The 17,067-nt window shown below is 41.3% G+C and overlaps 1 protein-coding gene across 1 annotated transcript; it reads left to right on the top strand.

Annotated features, from left to right (window-relative positions):
* Positions 1-16,678: 16,678 nt before the first annotated feature.
* LOC123404684 lies at positions 16,679-17,009 on the top strand. Its single transcript, XM_045098624.1, has one exon. It carries the CDS (start codon positions 16,692-16,694, stop codon positions 16,995-16,997), a length of 306 nt encoding a protein of 101 aa, XP_044954559.1. The 5' UTR covers positions 16,679-16,691; the 3' UTR covers positions 16,998-17,009.
* Positions 17,010-17,067: the final 58 nt, after the last annotated feature.

Below are 17,067 nucleotides of genomic sequence, written 5' to 3'. Positions count from 1 at the left end.
ACTGGTAAAAAAAAAGAAAAAATCGACGCCTGCCTGACATATAGTCGGTCACTAAAAGATAACTCTCTCACACATAAAAGAAACAAATAACCTGACCCATGGTACATGAGGTTAGCAAAATCAAAAATTCATAAATAATCAAATATCCTTCCAAGTGAAGACATCAAAAACGTGCTAAATGTAAACACACTAGTACTTAATAATTAATCAACGTAAGACATGCATAATAGAGCTTTTCTTTGTGGAATCTAAGAAGGCTCGGTAGATCACTTTTGCTGCTAATTAAGATGTAAATATAGGGGCTATGCTTGGCTCGATGTCTTTTTGTCGGCGTCGCGGATGTAGGACTCGTACGCGGCGGCGCTAGCAAGCATGCACTTTCGCAGCGCCTCCCCCGCCTCGAAGCACGCCGCTTGCTTCTCCGTAGATCCGTCGACCTCCTGGAACGCGTCCAGCACGGCTTCGAACTGATCCCTGCATCCGGGGAGGCACATGAAAGCCTTGACTGCCCCGTCGATCATCTGCTCAGGAGAAGAAGACGACGACCACGACGATTCGCTGCCCATGATGAGTTGGCGACGACGATCGATCGATGTCTGTCGCTGTGGCCGGGACTCGATGGTTTTCGTGCCTAAGCGCGTGCTCTTAGTATATTCCCTTGTGTATATAAATAGGCGTACTACGTACGTTAGTACAATATATATAGTAAGTACTCCTAGCTAGTACATACAGGAATTTGAATCCAACTGATATTGTTCTGCTTTCGGAATCTATTCTGACAGAAAACTGATATTGTTTTTTCAGTCTTGGATTCGCCCTTCTTTTTGCCCATCCCTAGCGCTCCAAGGAGGGGGCGAAATCTGGTGATTGAAAAACGTTCGTCGATTTGAAAAGAAGTTCACGAATTCGACAAAAATGTTCACAAAAGTGAAAAGGTTCAATAATTTGAATAAAAGTTCATGAATTTAACAAACAAACGTTCATGAATTAAATACTTCTTTCACGGGAGGCCTCCCGACTGGCCAGTCCATTGTCGCGTGCAGAAATACAAAAATAAAATGAAATAACAGTTTTATGTACATGCTTAAATTATGATTTATATAGTCTTTTTATTCAAACTTTGCATGGATGCCGATCAGGGGCATGCCCACCATGCTAGCAAAAGTTGAGATCATTTCATGAATCTCCAAAAAACACCATATTAAACGGAGGGTGTTCGGGCAGGTTCCGCCGGGAGCTCGTTTTTTTTTGACATCCCTAAAATGGCCCCAATTTCTCATACATGCTTTTGTACGGCCAATTCAAGGCACCATGCCAAATTGTTTTGGTTTTCGATAAATTTTGCATTCCGGAATCTTCTCGGTAAAAAAAAGATCGATAAATAGTCGAGCGTGTCGCACTTTTCATATGATTTCGGAAATCATTCAAACCTGGCATGGGTACCTACCATGGGCATTTTCACCTGCTTGAAAAAGTTGGTGTCATTTTCAAGAATGTCCAAAGCTAAACCATGTTCAATGGAGGATGGCTGGATAGACCAGAAGGCTTCGTCTGAGAGCACATTCTTACTCGACATACTTGAAATGAACGTAATTCTTTGTCATGGCCTTGATTGACCAATTCAAGGCAACATGCCAAGTTGTTTTATTTTTCTAGATGTTCCATGAAGTTTATGATGTGAAAGAGAGAGAGGGCATCATGGAAAATGTGAGGCTGACGTCATGTGGTTTTAAAGGAGAGGGCTCCAGCAAGAAATGTTCGGCTATCACATCAAGTAAAGGCCAATACATAACATAAGTAGTTTCTTGCAATTTTATCGTGTTGGAAACATAAAGAGATGGAGATGTAGTTCCTCTCTCATAATAATTGCAAGTAGGAGCAGCAGGCACATGCATATTATATCCATCAAAATCATCATGTGCAATGGTAAAACGCAACCCGTCAATATAATCCTTAATAAGAGCAAACTTCTCCGAAATAGTGTTGTTGGAAGAATTCAAAAATATAATAGGACTATCATGTGTGTGTACAATAGAACAACATCATTTTTAACATAAGGAACTATAGCAAGTTCATCTTCACAATCATAATTCATATTGGCATCTTGGCCACAAGCATAGCAAGCATCAATTTCATCAAAAAGGGATATTTCAAAAGAATCAACGGAATCATAGCAGTTATCATAGCATTCATCCTTTGGTAAGCATGAAGGGAAATTAAACAATGTATGACTTAAAGAGTTACTCTCATTAGAAGGTGGGCACGGGTGGCTAATCCGCTCTTCCTCCTTTTGTTCTTCACTCTCCTCGTCATCTTTTTCATCCAATGAGCTCACCATTTCATAAATTTCTTCTTTGACGGACTCCTACAAAATATTAATCTCTTCTTGGACAGAAAAGGATTCCTCAATATATAGTGTAACATAAGCATTAGAAGCATAATTTTCATAGCAATATTTAAGTATGGAAAAAAAATCAGATTTGTAAAGTGTAGCATCATACTTTTCAATCAAAGAAGCAATTCCACAAGCACCCTTAAAAGCAAAAAATTCTTTAATTTGTTCAACATCATAATAACTATAAACACCTTTAGCATAAGAACATAAGATTCCATTATCAGTAAACTCACAAAAGTAGGGAAGGTGTTTCTTAGGGTCTTCAGAACAACAAGTAAAATCATATATTTCACATAAATTCCAAGCATAGCAATGCAAAGTATTAATATGATGCCATGAAAGTTTTCCTTTTTGAGATAAGCGGTGTCGCACATAATAAGCATGCTCATCTAATGGCTTGCCCTCAACTAAACTAGTTGGGGTTTCAGCATGAGCACATAGGGATCGAAGATGATCCAAGAAAAATGCTTCAGTAGTATGTTAGATTTTGGGTGGTTCTTCAAACATTGTTTCGGTAGGTACAACTTTTTTTGGTATTTTGTGTTTTTTACCCGTAACTAAAGAAAGAAAACACGAACAAAATAAAAACTACTTAGTGATAAAGCAAACAAGCACACACGGAAATATTCACCCCACGCTATTGCTTCCCGGCAACGGCGCCAGAAAAAGATCTAGATAACTCACAAGTATAGGGGATCGTTTGTAGCCCTTTTCGATAAATAAGAGTGGCAAAACCAACGAGGAGCTAAAGGTGGAACAAATATTCCCTCAAGTTCTATCGAGCACCGATACAACTCTACGCACACTTAACATTTGCTTTACCTAAAACAAGAATAAAACTAGAAGTAATTTGCGAGAATAAAACTAGAAATAAATTGCAAGATAATAAATATAGTAGTGTAGTAGCAAGCTTTTTGTAACACGAGAGAAGGATTTGTCCCTAGGAAATTGACTACATTACTAGACCGATAGCAAGTTTTAATGTAGGAGAGAACACTTCTAGCATGTCATCCCTTACATGAAATTCTATGCACTTTTGATTGGAACAATTAGCAATCATACGCAACTACTAATGTTCATTAAGGCAAAACCCAACCATAGCATTAAGATATATATTGGTTCCCCTTTAATCATCTATGCATCAATTTCTATGTTAGGAAGAAATATTTTGTCACTCTTGCCCTCCAATGCATAGTCCTATCAACATACAACTAACCCCATGATGTGATCCACACGCACGCTCATATGATGGGCACCAAAGAACAACAACATATCCACAAGCAAATTAAACCAATCATAGCAATTTTACCAATTAGTCCATAGGACAAAATGGATCTACTCAAACATTATAGAATAGCCATATCATTGGGAAATAGTATATAGTGTTGAGAACCATGTTTAAGTAGAGAGTTATAGCGGGAAAAGAGGTGTTACACCGCTGCATAGAGGGGGAGAGAGTTGGTGTTGCCGGTGGCAAGATTGTTGATGTAGATCGATGTCATGCTCCTTGCCCCGGCGGCACTCCGGCGCCACCGGGAGAGAGGGAGAGAGAACTCCCTCCTTCTTATTCCTTGGTCTCCCCCCCCCCCAAGATGGGAGGAGAGTTCACCCTCTGGTCCATGGCCTCCATAGCGGCGAAGGGGCAGGAGCCCCTCCGAGATTGAATCTCCCTCTCCTGTTCTCTTCTCTTTCGCGTTCTCTTTTCTGGCCCTTCACCGTTTCTTAAATTTTTGGAAATCCATAACTCCGATCGGTCTGAAATTTTTACAGGAATGTTTTCTAGAAATTATCTTTCTTGTGTCGTAAGTAGAGCTGCAACCAACTTACATGATGTCCACTAACCACCACCCTGCGCCAGGGGTATGGGCCGCGTCCTGGTATCTAGTGGAGGTTGTGGTCCTCTGTTTACGTTGATTCCAACTCCCAAAAATCACATATATTACAAAATAATTCTCCGTAAATTTTTATCGCGTTTGGACTTTGTTTGATATGGATATTCTGCTAAACAAAAACATGCAACAAACAGGAACTCGCACTAGGCACTAGATAAGTAAGTTAGTCCCAATATTAATATAAAATGTTGCCAAAAGTATATGAAAGTTGTAGAACATTGGCATAAAACAATAAAAAAATATAGATACGACGGAGACATATCACATCTAATGATGGATCTGCTTGCTCATGCCGCCTTTTGCTGGCTAATTGTGTCGAGTTGCTCCTGCTGCCGTCTTACTATGCGGTATAACTCCTTGTTATTTATTTCTACCTGGTGCATACGGTCTGCATCCTGCTTCTTTTTCCTCTGATGGTTTCTATAAGTGTCATTCCACTCCGGTTACCCCATGAACCCACGAAACAATGCCTTTGCCTCATGTTCGTCCTCCGTGCTCAGGATTCCCCAGGGTGCGTGTAAGCTCATCATTCTCTCTCTCGGGATGGAACACCTGATTTCGAGCATCTTTTACTTGCTTAAATTAGTGTCTGAGGTTGTTTTAAGATTTTCCTTTGTAATAATATGCCATGTCGATGGGTCCAAATTTCCCCCATGTGCATAAAACCAATTCTTGGACCTGTCGGGCCAATTTTTTGTGTAGCTGGAGTGACCCCTTCTGCAACCATCTTGGCCTCAGGTGATTTCCACTTAGGCAGGGCTCTCTTGTAGCCATCTGTCCCCAAAACATGGTGATACTCCTTTTTCTCATCAATTTCCTTTTTTTTTCTTCACCTTTCAGAGCTTCATCCGATTCCTTATACTCCACAAACTCGTGTGAGTGATCTTTTATCTTCTCTAGTGCTCGAGTGAATTGTGGAGTCTTCTTTTTATCCCTGATGCAGTTGTTGTATAATCTTTTCTTCCATGCCTGGAATTGTGTGGCCATCTTCTTAAGATCTCATTTCTTGACTTTCAACCATTGGCTATCTGTGAGACCCTGTGGTAGGTTGAAATGTGACATGACGGTATCCCAAAGCAAATCTTTCGATCTTTGGTCAATGTAACTAACTCCTCGATCTACCTTTTGCCGATTCCATTCTCGAATGGTAATTGGTATTTGGTCCCTAATAATAACTATGCATTGATTTATAAATTTACGGGCATTCTCATAAGGATCAATCGGCTCGCCATCTTCGGCGACTTCATTGATGTTTAACTTTATGTCATCGCCCAACTTTCTGGCCCGGCCTCGTATCCTTCTAGAAGATTGGCTCGATTCGGAGGGCTAAAAGAAGAAAGATTTGTCGATATATATGCACAAATCAATTAATACAACTAATGATCACCAGGCTTTATATATATATACCTTGCCACACATTGTTAATTATCTAACATTTTCTTCGCCATCATTTTATACGTCTATTGGTTCTTGCTCAAGTCCATCAACGGATTCGTTTAGAAGTTCTGAGATGTCATGTCGTCATTCTCTTGGTATAGGGAGGAGCGTATGATGTCGAACAAGTCATCTCCATGGTATATACCGCTATCGTCCATGGCTTAACTAATCCAAAAGAAAGATAGAACGATTTAGCATTTTAAATTACAATGCACTAAATAATCAAAAACTGAATCATAGTATAGTTTGCCGCAGGCGAGGTTCACTCTGAGAGGCTAGGGACGATGGTGCGGAGGATTAAAATTTACTTATGCATCTCGAATAATTCATTTAATGCAACAATATACAGTATCACTAATATATCTCGAATAATCCAGTTAATGCAACAATAATATCACATAATATCACTAGTACATATCCCCCAATCAAACTGATCACCAAACAAAGAGTTGTTGTAGTACTACGCGGCAGTGAACACCTAAAGAGAAGGTACCATCACAGGATCATAGCTCGAGTGAGATTCCTGAAGAAACTGCGGGGTATTTGAGAACGTGACGTCCAACAAAACCATGTAGCAACGGACCTGCTCGTCCTCCTCCCTGACACGGCGACGTACCAGCTCCTCGGGGGACCGGCTCCCTCTGCACCGATAGTGGCCCACTCGACCGCCATCATAGAATCTCTGGGTCAACGATGAGACCCCGGTTCCTCACCAAGTTGCATGCCCCGAAAGGTAGCACCTCCCAATGCCAGCCCGACGGAGCCCAGTCATGGACATGGCGCCTCTCAAACGGGTCGACGACCCCGAGTCCACGACGAGGATGCGGGCTGGCCATCGTCGTCGAGAACAAATTCCTATGAAAACAAATTCATATGCGATAATTTTCATTTTATTATGCTACTCATATTTAATAACCTATGCGAGAACAAATTCCTATGAAAACAAATTCCTAGGTCAGGCATCATCCCGGACATGGCGCTTTGCGGTGGTTGTCTGGGACTCCTCACTAGCGATCGTCGGGGAGTCCTCACCGGTGATCATCCGGGACTCCTTGTCGGCGATTGTCGGGGAATCCTCACCGGTGATCATCGGGGACTCCTTGCCGACGATTGTCGGGGACTCCTCCCCAGCGATCATCGGGGACTCCTCACCGGCGATCGTCGGAGACTCCTCTGACGATCGTCGGAGACTCGATCCTCACCGGTGATTGTCGGGGATTCGATCCTCATCGGCGATCGTCGGGGACTCATCACCAGCGATCGTCGGGTACTCCTCACCGGCGATCGTCGGGGACACCATATTGCAAATTTATTTATCATCATACATATGCTTATCATACATATTGCAAATTAATTTATGGTCATGCATATTGCTAATTAATTTATCATCATACATATAAACAACATATTGCAAATTAATTAATTATTAGTATAAACAACATATTATCATACAACTTTTAACAACATCATAGAACATGCATATCATCATATATTCATCATACATATAAACATATTGCAAATTGAATCATCATATATTGCGAGAAAAAAGAAAAAATGCTCGAAGGGGCTGGCCAGTGGGTTCTCACCGGCAGGGCCTGGGCGGAGCGCAGTCTGGGCGGTGGGGCGAGGCAGCCGACGGATGGGCTCGGGTGGCGGAGGCGAGGCGGCCGATGAAGAGGCTCGGGTGGCGGAGGCGAGGCGACCGATGAAGAGGCTCGGTCGACGGAGGTGATCGGGCAGCGGAGGGTCTGGAGGCGGCGTGGGGGTAGACGCGGGCGAGGTGGTGCAGGCGCGGCGACAGTGCAGCAACAAGCAGGGAGCTGAGAGACGGCAATCACCGATGGCTACGAGTGGATCGGCGACGGCGTCGGAGAGGATTTCAGCAGCCTGGTGGCGTTGAAGTGCCATGTTCTCCCGGGTGGTAACGGGCACCGCAAGAACACGCGCTTATATAGGGGGAGACCTTTAGTCCCAGTTGGTGATACCAACCGGGACTAAATACTCTTTAGTCCCTGCTGGTATCACCACTCGGGACTAAAGGTCCTCCTTATCGATGATCCAAATTCCGTGTGGGGAGGTGGACCTTTGGTTTTATTTCTTTCTTTATTTGTTTTCTTCTTTTTTTAAACATAACAATTTTTGTTTTTAGATTTTGAATAACATTTAGAATGTTTAGTGTTTTTGAGTGAATCTTTTTGCCTTAGGTCATAAAAATTATAAACTTTCTGTTAGTGCCATTGGTTTTCAAATTTGAATAGTTTAAATTTGAATTGTTTGAAATTTGTGTGAATCACTCGTTTGTGAATAACTTTAATTTGAAAATAGATTTTTGAATGATTATTTTTCTTATTGTTTAATACTAGTGTGTTCTATTAGTTTGTTCAATTTGAGAATTTCTAGGATATTTTAAATAGTTCTTTATCAGTATGTTACAAAATATTGTACAAATCCCTCCAAAACCATTTCTGTTCATTTGAAGTATTTAAAATATTTCTATAAGAAATATTCTTAAATAATTCCAAGAAAATTCTAGTAAGTCACACATGATATATATGATGACCTTGCCAAGTTTCGTCTCAATCCAAATTAATATGATTCACAAACATACTCCAAAACCATCTGTGTCCAGGTCGAAACTTGGACAAGTTTACATTGCCAAGTTTCTCCAATTATTCTCAAACATTGTGGACATGTTCTAATCACCTAATAATGTGTCCACACCAAGTGGTGCATCATGGAGAATAGATCCACTTGTCCAAATCCTCCCAAACCCATTTATGTTGATTTCTAGCTAGAATTAAGAAATTTTGCATTGTCAAGTTTCCTCAATTGGTTGCAAACATTTTGGACACACTCTATTCCTGAAGTAATGCCACCACACCAAATGGTGCATTAGGGGAATAGATTTGCATAACCAGATCTAGGAAAATCTATTCCTGCCCATTTCTAGGGTTTAGAAAGTTTACATTGGCAACTTTCATCATATAATCCCAAAATGGGCGATCAACCTCATTTCCATCTACCCTTTGATCCTGTTAAATCTCAAGACAAGAAGAACCCTTTTACTTTCCCAAAACAGCATCAAACACCTTCTCGTGATTTGGTAAAAACCCTCTTTTAATGCCTTTTACAATTCCCCTTGATATCAAAATTTTACTAGAGCTCATACTAGTTACCTTGCATCTCTAGTAAACTTGGCTTGGCCATAGATCAATTATTGCTGGGTGAAGCCCCACCCTTACCATCCCTTGAAACCAAGAACAGCTTTGTCCCGCTCCTCAGTGGCCATTACTCCATTGTAAAATGAATAACCAATTGGAAAATAAACGAAATGCATAACAATATAGTATAATTTTGATAGGAAGTTGCATAATTAATTTTGCACTTTTTAATTAATTGTTTCAAAAGACAAAATGCCCTAGCTCTTACAAAGATTCTGGCGTCAGAAAGGGGCAGCAAAGTGAAACTTTTTGCTTGATTGTGTGAAGGTAACCCCTAGGAACACCCAAAACACATGTATACCCTAATTCTTAAAAATATTTCCTCCGATTTGTCCGAAACGAGACTTTCCAGCTATAACGTTATGACGGTGGAGTCGGTCACATCCTAGAGTAGGATCTTAGGGTATAAGGTTGTTTCTTAGCGGATGTCCCTTGCTTATGATTGCACCGTAACCATGGAGAATATTTCATCATTTAATAGGACTAGTAATCATGCACGTGCAACGCACGTCTTAAATAAAATGAGTTCGCATGGCATCATAGTAAAATATTTTTATCAAAAAATTCAGATGGCTACAAAATATTTTTTTAAAGTGTGACATATTTGGGATCCAACACACGTATCATAATCTATAGTAAAAACATCTATTTTGAATCTGATTTTTATTTAATGAGTTTTTTCACCGAGCCATTTAAACGTGTGTGATTCCCAACTAAATGAGAACGTGTGTAACACGCGGTCCATAAACATGTCTCCGCATAAAATTCATGTTCACACACAAATTGTATTATAATGGTCACAAAAGTATATTTTAAAAATCAGAAATAAGCATGTCTTGAAGGTCCATCTTTTGAAGCAATGAAGGTCCATCTATACATGCGATCTATGATGCTTCGTTCAATGGATGGGATATTGTTTTTAGCTTCATTCTCTTCATACTTTAAAATATGCACCAAAAATTGCTTCCTCAGTCCAAAACCATCCTACACATGCATTATACAACATTGTTATAACAAGTTTGTATGTGCAATAATATGTATACAAATAAGCATTGTGTAGACACTCACATGGCCCACCAAAATAAGGAGTTCTCAGTTATCACAACGCTATATGGAATGAATATAATCAAATCGGTATCTCGCGACCTGCCCACGCCCACACTACAAGCTCGTACTTGCCTACGGGAAAGTTCAAGAGGCGGAGAGGAAAAAGTACCTAGTTATGTAATTTAGAGATGGTAGTTTCTGATACAGGGTGCCTCATTTTAACTCCCTTTTAGGTAGAACTTTATTTGTATTCTAAACACACTCCATTTTATTGATTAAAAAAGTTCATAGGGATACAATGTAGATCTGAAGGATTAAGGAGCCACACATGGCGTCCTGAAAAAAGGCATAGACTATGCGTAGCAAGGCTATGTGACTCCAGATTAGTTTCTCCTCTTTCAAAGATGATGGAACAGCGAGAGAACTGCTAAGACGTAAGATTAATCTCCTTAATAATGCTAGAGTGTAGCCCACCTGTATTTTCATGGATATCTTTGGTCACACCTTGACAGTCTGAAGCTATCTGTATATCTGCAAGTGATAAGTTAAGGACAAGTGAGAGCGCTTCTTGACAAGCCAAAGCCTCCGATAATATTGGGTCAGCCACACCATGGTTAAACATAGCATAAAAATAGCGGTTTCTCATGCCACCTTACAAATGGTGGGTTGCAGTGCGGGTGACAAGAATCTAAAGCACATGGTACTACATGGCCTAGTAAAAGAAGAATCTATAAGACCCGATCCCACAGCTGTTGAAATATGATTTCATATACGGGCGAGAGAATATCATGTGACTGTGGGATACATTGGATGGCTAGGTGGGCCTACTCAATTTGAAACCAGGCGTGATGGGAGGCCATGATTTGAATTGTGCATGGATACAGTTAAGGCCTTGTTTGTTTACAGAGACTAGAATAAAAAAAAATTCTTTTAGTTCCTATGTAATCAAACAGGAGGGACTTTTATTTAAGGAACTAAAAAAAGACTTTACTGAAGGAACTTTTTTCTTTAGTCCCTGGGACTAAAAAAAAAAGTCTAGTCCCTTGAAACGAAACACCCCGTAAACAAAATCCATGTTGGAGAAGCACACTCGTTTAGCGGGAACTTGGGATGCCATGCAAGGAAGTCCGCTTCAAGTTTGTTGGACGTCTTAATCTGTAGAATACTCTCGATGTCTGGCTGATAAAAGTGCAGCTGGAGTAGGGCGTGCCATCGGGGGTTGAGAACATCAGCGACCCACTTGTTGGCACCGTCGCTTTGCAGTTATCGGCGTCATGAGTGGTCACGAAGGATCCAAGGATCATGCCATATTCGAACTTGGGAACCGTTTCCGATCCTTCAAATGATCTTACTTTAGCAGCTCAAGCCCATATACAATAGTTTGCCATGTCGAGGACGCATTGCCAACGTCTATCAAGAATCTATTAAGGATAGACTTGGCCATGAGAAACCTGGCCCGGCCATACCAACCCAAACTCAGTCCGAAATTTCCGGGCCAGACCGGGCTTGCCCACAAAGTAAACGGTTTCATATCTTGGAGTCCAATTTTCCATATGATTTGGGCCTAAGCATGATGTCCCATGACACCAAGTGAGTTCGTCGTTTCCTGTGAATCACTCCTCTCCAGTACTTATGTATCATTTTTGTTAGGCACTCAAGCGTGAGAGGACTAATCTCACAACTCCCAGCCCCGCGCCCCCCTCCCACGGGCAACTCGGGCGGCGGCGGGGATCTCCTTCCCCTAGCCTCCTCACCACATTCCGCCAACCTCGTCGTCGGTCGGGGCGGCCGATGCAAGCCCCTTACGGTAGTCGGAGGCAGGATCCCGTTCTTTCCGCCTTGAAGGGCTGGTGCGGGGCGGTCTCGACAGGAGGCGGAGTCAAGCGGGCGCGGGGATCGACAGCTCAGCGGTGGCAGATCACGGTGGCGGCGGCCTCATCGGGACTATGCGGTGGAGTCAGCCCGTTGTACATTGGTTGCGTACCCGCAGCGGCGGTGGGTTAGATCAAATCTGATCCCGGTGGCGGGGGTGTGGTGGGCCTGGTCTCCTGTCAGATCCGATCCGACTGGTACGACCTTCATGCGTGGCGACGATGATTGGTAGCGGTTCCATGCACACGATGTTGGATGGAGGGTCCTCAAGAGGATCCGGGTGAAAACCCTACTCTTGGGACGTTGCCAAGGTCGGCGATGGCGGCGTCTTTCTACGTCATCCCCTTCTTGAAGGCATCATTGGAGACAAGCTTTAGACCCTCTATTCGCTACTCATGTGTCGTACCCCTCTTAAGGGTGTCATTCTTGGAGGTGTACATAGGCTCGAGGGACCAGTGGACGGCATCTACGATGCAGCGATGTTCCCTGTGACACATCAACGTCGTAGAGTCTCGGCGGCGAGGCGCATCAAAGTCTCAATGACGGATGGATGATGATGAATGCGCGTACGGTGGAGGCATTGTCTAGCGCCGCGAGGGCATCGATGGCAGGCTTGGCAAGGTCAATGTGTCAGTACGTGCTCTGAAGATGGATGATGAAAGACGACGACCACGACCTATGAGAGTGCATCAAACCGATTTGTGCCCTAGACCCGGTATGTGGCTTGATCGGGGCATCCAGCTTTAGATGTGAGACTTTGGTGTGATGTCTATTTAGTATTCAGTTCGGACATTCGGCACCCCTTCATCATTGGATAGGAGTAGCGATAGATGTTGCCAAGATGACGGCTTCAGATATATTGATGTATTGTTTTGTAAGGTCTTTATGAATAGTTAATAAAATAACTGCATGCATCTTCCAGATGCACAAGTCGGGGCTCATCCTCCTTTTCTAAAAAACACCTAAGCTCCTCTAGCTATTTTTAGTCTAAACACACTTCACTTTATTGATTAAAAAAGTTTATAGGGATACAACGCAGATCTGGAGGATTAAGGAGCCACACATGGCATCTAAAAAAAGGCATAGATTATGTCTAGCGAGGCTATGTGACTCAACGTTAGTTTCTCCTCCTTTGAAGATGATGGAATAGCGAGAGAACTGCTAAGATGTAAGATGAATCTCCTTGATAATGCTAGAGTGTAGCCCACCGGTATTTTCATGGATATCTTTGATCACACCTTGACAGTCTCAAGCAATATGTATAGCTGCAAGTGATAAGTCAAGGGAAAGTGAGAGCGCTTCTTGACAAGCCAAGGCCTGCCATAATATTGGGCCAGCCACACCTCTAAATTTTATCGCCTAAGCTCCTCTCATTTGTCGGTGGCATGGAACCCCTATAGTAATCTAAACGCTCTTATATTAGTTTATAGAGGGAGTATTTTTGTAAGTAAATCTTTGATTCTCACAAAAAAAGTAAATCTTTGATTATTTTGCTAGTTTTAAACAAATTATTTAACATATATCAAAAAAATTTAATCGTGTATTTCAAAAAAATTGGAACTGTTCGAGACACATACGAAAATGTATAATGTGTACGGAAAAAGTAGTCATCAAAGACAAACTATTTGAGAAAAAATTAATCATCTATTTAAATAATGATACACATGTAAAAAATATTCTGGTGTATATAAATAATGTAGAACATGGATTGAAAAATGGAACATCAAAACATAAAAAAAATGATGATCGCGTAACAAACGATCTTAATCATACACTTAAGAAATGTTCAAGCTGTAAAAATAATGTTCCTAACATATACAGAAAATATACAATGTGTATAAAAAAAGTCATTAAACATGCATTTTTTAAACATAAATCATGTATTGAAAATGGTTAAACATATAATTTTTTGCCAATGTATACAAAAAAAAGAGAAAGAAGCAAAATAAACGAAAGAAAATTGAAGAAAAATAAAAACAATAATAAAAACAAAGGAACATAGAAATTTAAAGGAAACACATTAAATTGAGATAGAAATGAAGAAAATCAAAAGAGGCGACTGGTATATATCCTTATGTATGACCTTTCAAATAGCCCACAACGACACTAAGGCAGAGTTCTTTTCAACTTTTGATTCTCCAGGATCAGCTTTTGGGAAACTTTACCACAATCATCTTCCTTCAAAATCAGCCTGAATCAGCCATCGAGTTCTTGTCGGAGATTGTGGTCTGATATTATGGGCAAGTTGTATGTTGAAATATCATTAACGCCTCTGAACAAAAATTGGATGCTGGATTGCTAACACTTAGATGTTTCAAACAATTTATCATAAAATATGAGCATGAATACGATTTATGAATATCTTAGATAGATAAATATTACAGTAACGAAGGTTTTCGCGTTTTCTTTGCTACAAAAGAAGTTCCAGTACAAATAGATTGACTAATCTCCTGGTACAAGACTGGTAGCAATAGCCTCACGTGTTGCGGCCATGGTACCATCATCTTCGGGTGGTAGAGCGTTGGTGCCTGTAAATGGCAATGGGGTTGCACATACGCATCATTATCAAAGTTATCAAAATGCTCATCATGCAGCTAGCTATCACGAATGAAGTTGTGGAGACACATGTATGAAGTGACAATCATCTTTTGGGCATCTGGTTTGTACCGTGGTATGCCTCCGAGAATTAGTCATTTCATCTTGAGAACACCAAACGGGGCGGAGCAGCGGCTCCCGGCCTGGAGGCGAGCGTGCGGAGCGGAGGAGTGGGGCGGAGGGTCGGCGTTGGGCTGGCGGAGGAGCTGCTAGGGCGGGCACTCGGGTGGCGGCGCCCCTGGAACCCCACCACGAGGATGAGCGGGGAGTGGGGGATGCAGGGCAAGAGGAAGGAGTCGCACGACTCGTTTTCGTTCGTGCGGCTAGCCTCTGGTGGCATTTCCCTTGTAATTTGCGTTTGAAATAGGTGTATTGTCTCAAACTGGATCGTTTTATTTTATGGAAGTGCCCAGAATCGCCAGAATCAAGGTTTGCACGCGATTTTCGATTGCACTACCGATTCTAGCGATTGTGTGATGATTTTAGACAATCAAATCGAGTTCTTTTAAGCTTTTGATTTTCCAAACCTAGAATCACCAGAATCAAGCGAAAAGTACTAGGCCTAAGGTCCTTGTGAATTCATCCTCAGCAAGTGATTCATGCATCAAGAACATGTTCCTTTCCTCTGCGCTTGAATATGAAGGAACTTCTATGTTCTCTAACTAGTTTTCTTCCCGGATTTTCGTTTTAACTAGCAAATTATAAAACGAGCTCATCGAAATTTTTCGTTTTGCCAGCACTTCTCCAATGTTAGCTTTTTTGTAACTTTTTCATACTCAACAACTTGAGTTTTAAACCCAAAAACTTGTTTCTTCATAAGTCTAAAAACTTGTTAACAGACTCAAGATTTCTTTATAATATTTGAAACCTGTTTTCAGATTCATAAAATATTAGAGGATTCTATTTTTCTCCATAATTTATAAAATGTACATGAATTTGATAAATATGGAAGAATTAATAAAATGTTCAGGAATTCACATTAAGTTCATAAATTTTAAATTTTTCAAGCATTCAAAAAAGTACCACAATTCCAAATAGTTCATGTATTTAAAAAATGTTTAAACATTTATACAGTTTTCCAAATTAGTAAAACTGTTTAAAAATTTGAAAATATATTTATAAATTTGAATACAGTTCATTAAATTAAAAAATTCATAAATTAAATAGTGTTAACAAATATATTTTTAAATTTGTAAAAAAAATCATGAATTCATGTAATTTTTGTGTTTTCATAAATTTTCAAAAAAATTAAAAATGTTGACGAAATCAAGTAATTTTCGAAATATAAGAAAAAAATCATAAGACAAGAAAAAACAGAAAAATTAATCAGGGGAAGAACATCCCGGAAGTTGCCAAAAATCGGATGAGAAGCTCCTATAATGTTCAGGAATTTCCAATTCAAAAATGAGAGAGGATGATATGACTTCCTCAAATAATAATATTGGTGGAGTAATTGAGTATTCTCTCATTTCGATTTTGAATATTGACAACAATTCTCATTCAAAAAATAAAATATTATGAGAGAAGGAAATATGACTCCTTCAATATATTTTGTTTGCAGATTCTTTAACTGTTATTTGGTTTTATCTCTGAAGTTTTAACATGTTTTGTGGAACATTTACAAAGCCCCAAAATATAATTTACAAAAGTTTTGTGTGTATTTTATTTAGTTTTGGTCTCTAAAAATTGTTCATTATTTTTATGTAGCTATAGTGTTTTCCTGTGTGTTTATAGTATTTTAGGAATTTAACTGATATTTTATTTTAGCCAAGAGACTTTCCTATGCACGATTTAGTTTTCGTAGTGTTTACTCTTCACCTTGGGCTACAGAAGCACAACAGACGAAGCCCATTTCTATACCTCGCACATGCGAATTATTGAAATAGCAGACCGGCCCATTTAGCCCAGCGAGCACCCACCCCTCCACTTCCTTTTTTTCTGTTTTTCTTTCTCAGCTCTCCGCCACTGACTATGGGTCCCACCCTGTCATCCTCTACCTTGCAGCGTGTTCATCTGGGACACCGGAGCCGATCCAGAATCGATTGATTCAAGAAAAAGCATCAAAATAAACTGGTTGATTATCACCACATGTAAACCACCCTCTGCGTTTGACACGTGCCTCTGCGACCATCCACCGCTTCCCCTCCATGACCTTATCTATTCCCGAACGTCTTGTTCCACACATTTTTCCCCTCCTCCACCCCTGTTCGTCACTCCCGAGAGAGGAGTCCCATGGCAACGCCGCCACCTCCGCGTCGACGGGCTGCCGACGCTACATTGGAGCACCGCGCATCGCTGCCGCGGCTGCAGTGGAGCTCCGCCGCGCTGGTGTTGCGGCTTCACCGGGGGATGCAATGGTGTCCGCCGGTGCTGCAAACGACGAAGCACGCGCATCGCCGTCGCATGTTCATCCGCCCGTCCCTGCCATGTGCTTCACCACAGCAACCCCATCGGCGTCTCACTGCGTTGGAGCACCGCCGTGCGCGGTGGCAGCACTGCATTGACGCTTCGTCGGACGCCATCGTGGTGCTGCCATGAAGCTCGTGGCACCGGCGTGGCGCAGTGAAGCTCCACCGGTGGCGCACATCGAGATGCTGCCATGAAGCCC

Source organism: Hordeum vulgare, chromosome 1H, assembly GCF_904849725.1.
Source record: "Hordeum vulgare subsp. vulgare chromosome 1H, MorexV3_pseudomolecules_assembly, whole genome shotgun sequence".
Classification (NCBI taxonomy): Eukaryota; Viridiplantae; Streptophyta; class Magnoliopsida; order Poales; family Poaceae; genus Hordeum; species Hordeum vulgare.
The sequence above is the reverse complement of the archived record's forward strand: the minus strand, read 5'-3'. Positions and strand labels throughout refer to the sequence as shown.

Excerpts from the sequence above, each read along its gene's own strand:
- LOC123404684 (XM_045098624.1), top strand. The coding sequence starts at position 16,692 with ATGGCAACGCCGCCACCTCCGCGTCGACGGGCTGCCGACGCTACATTG.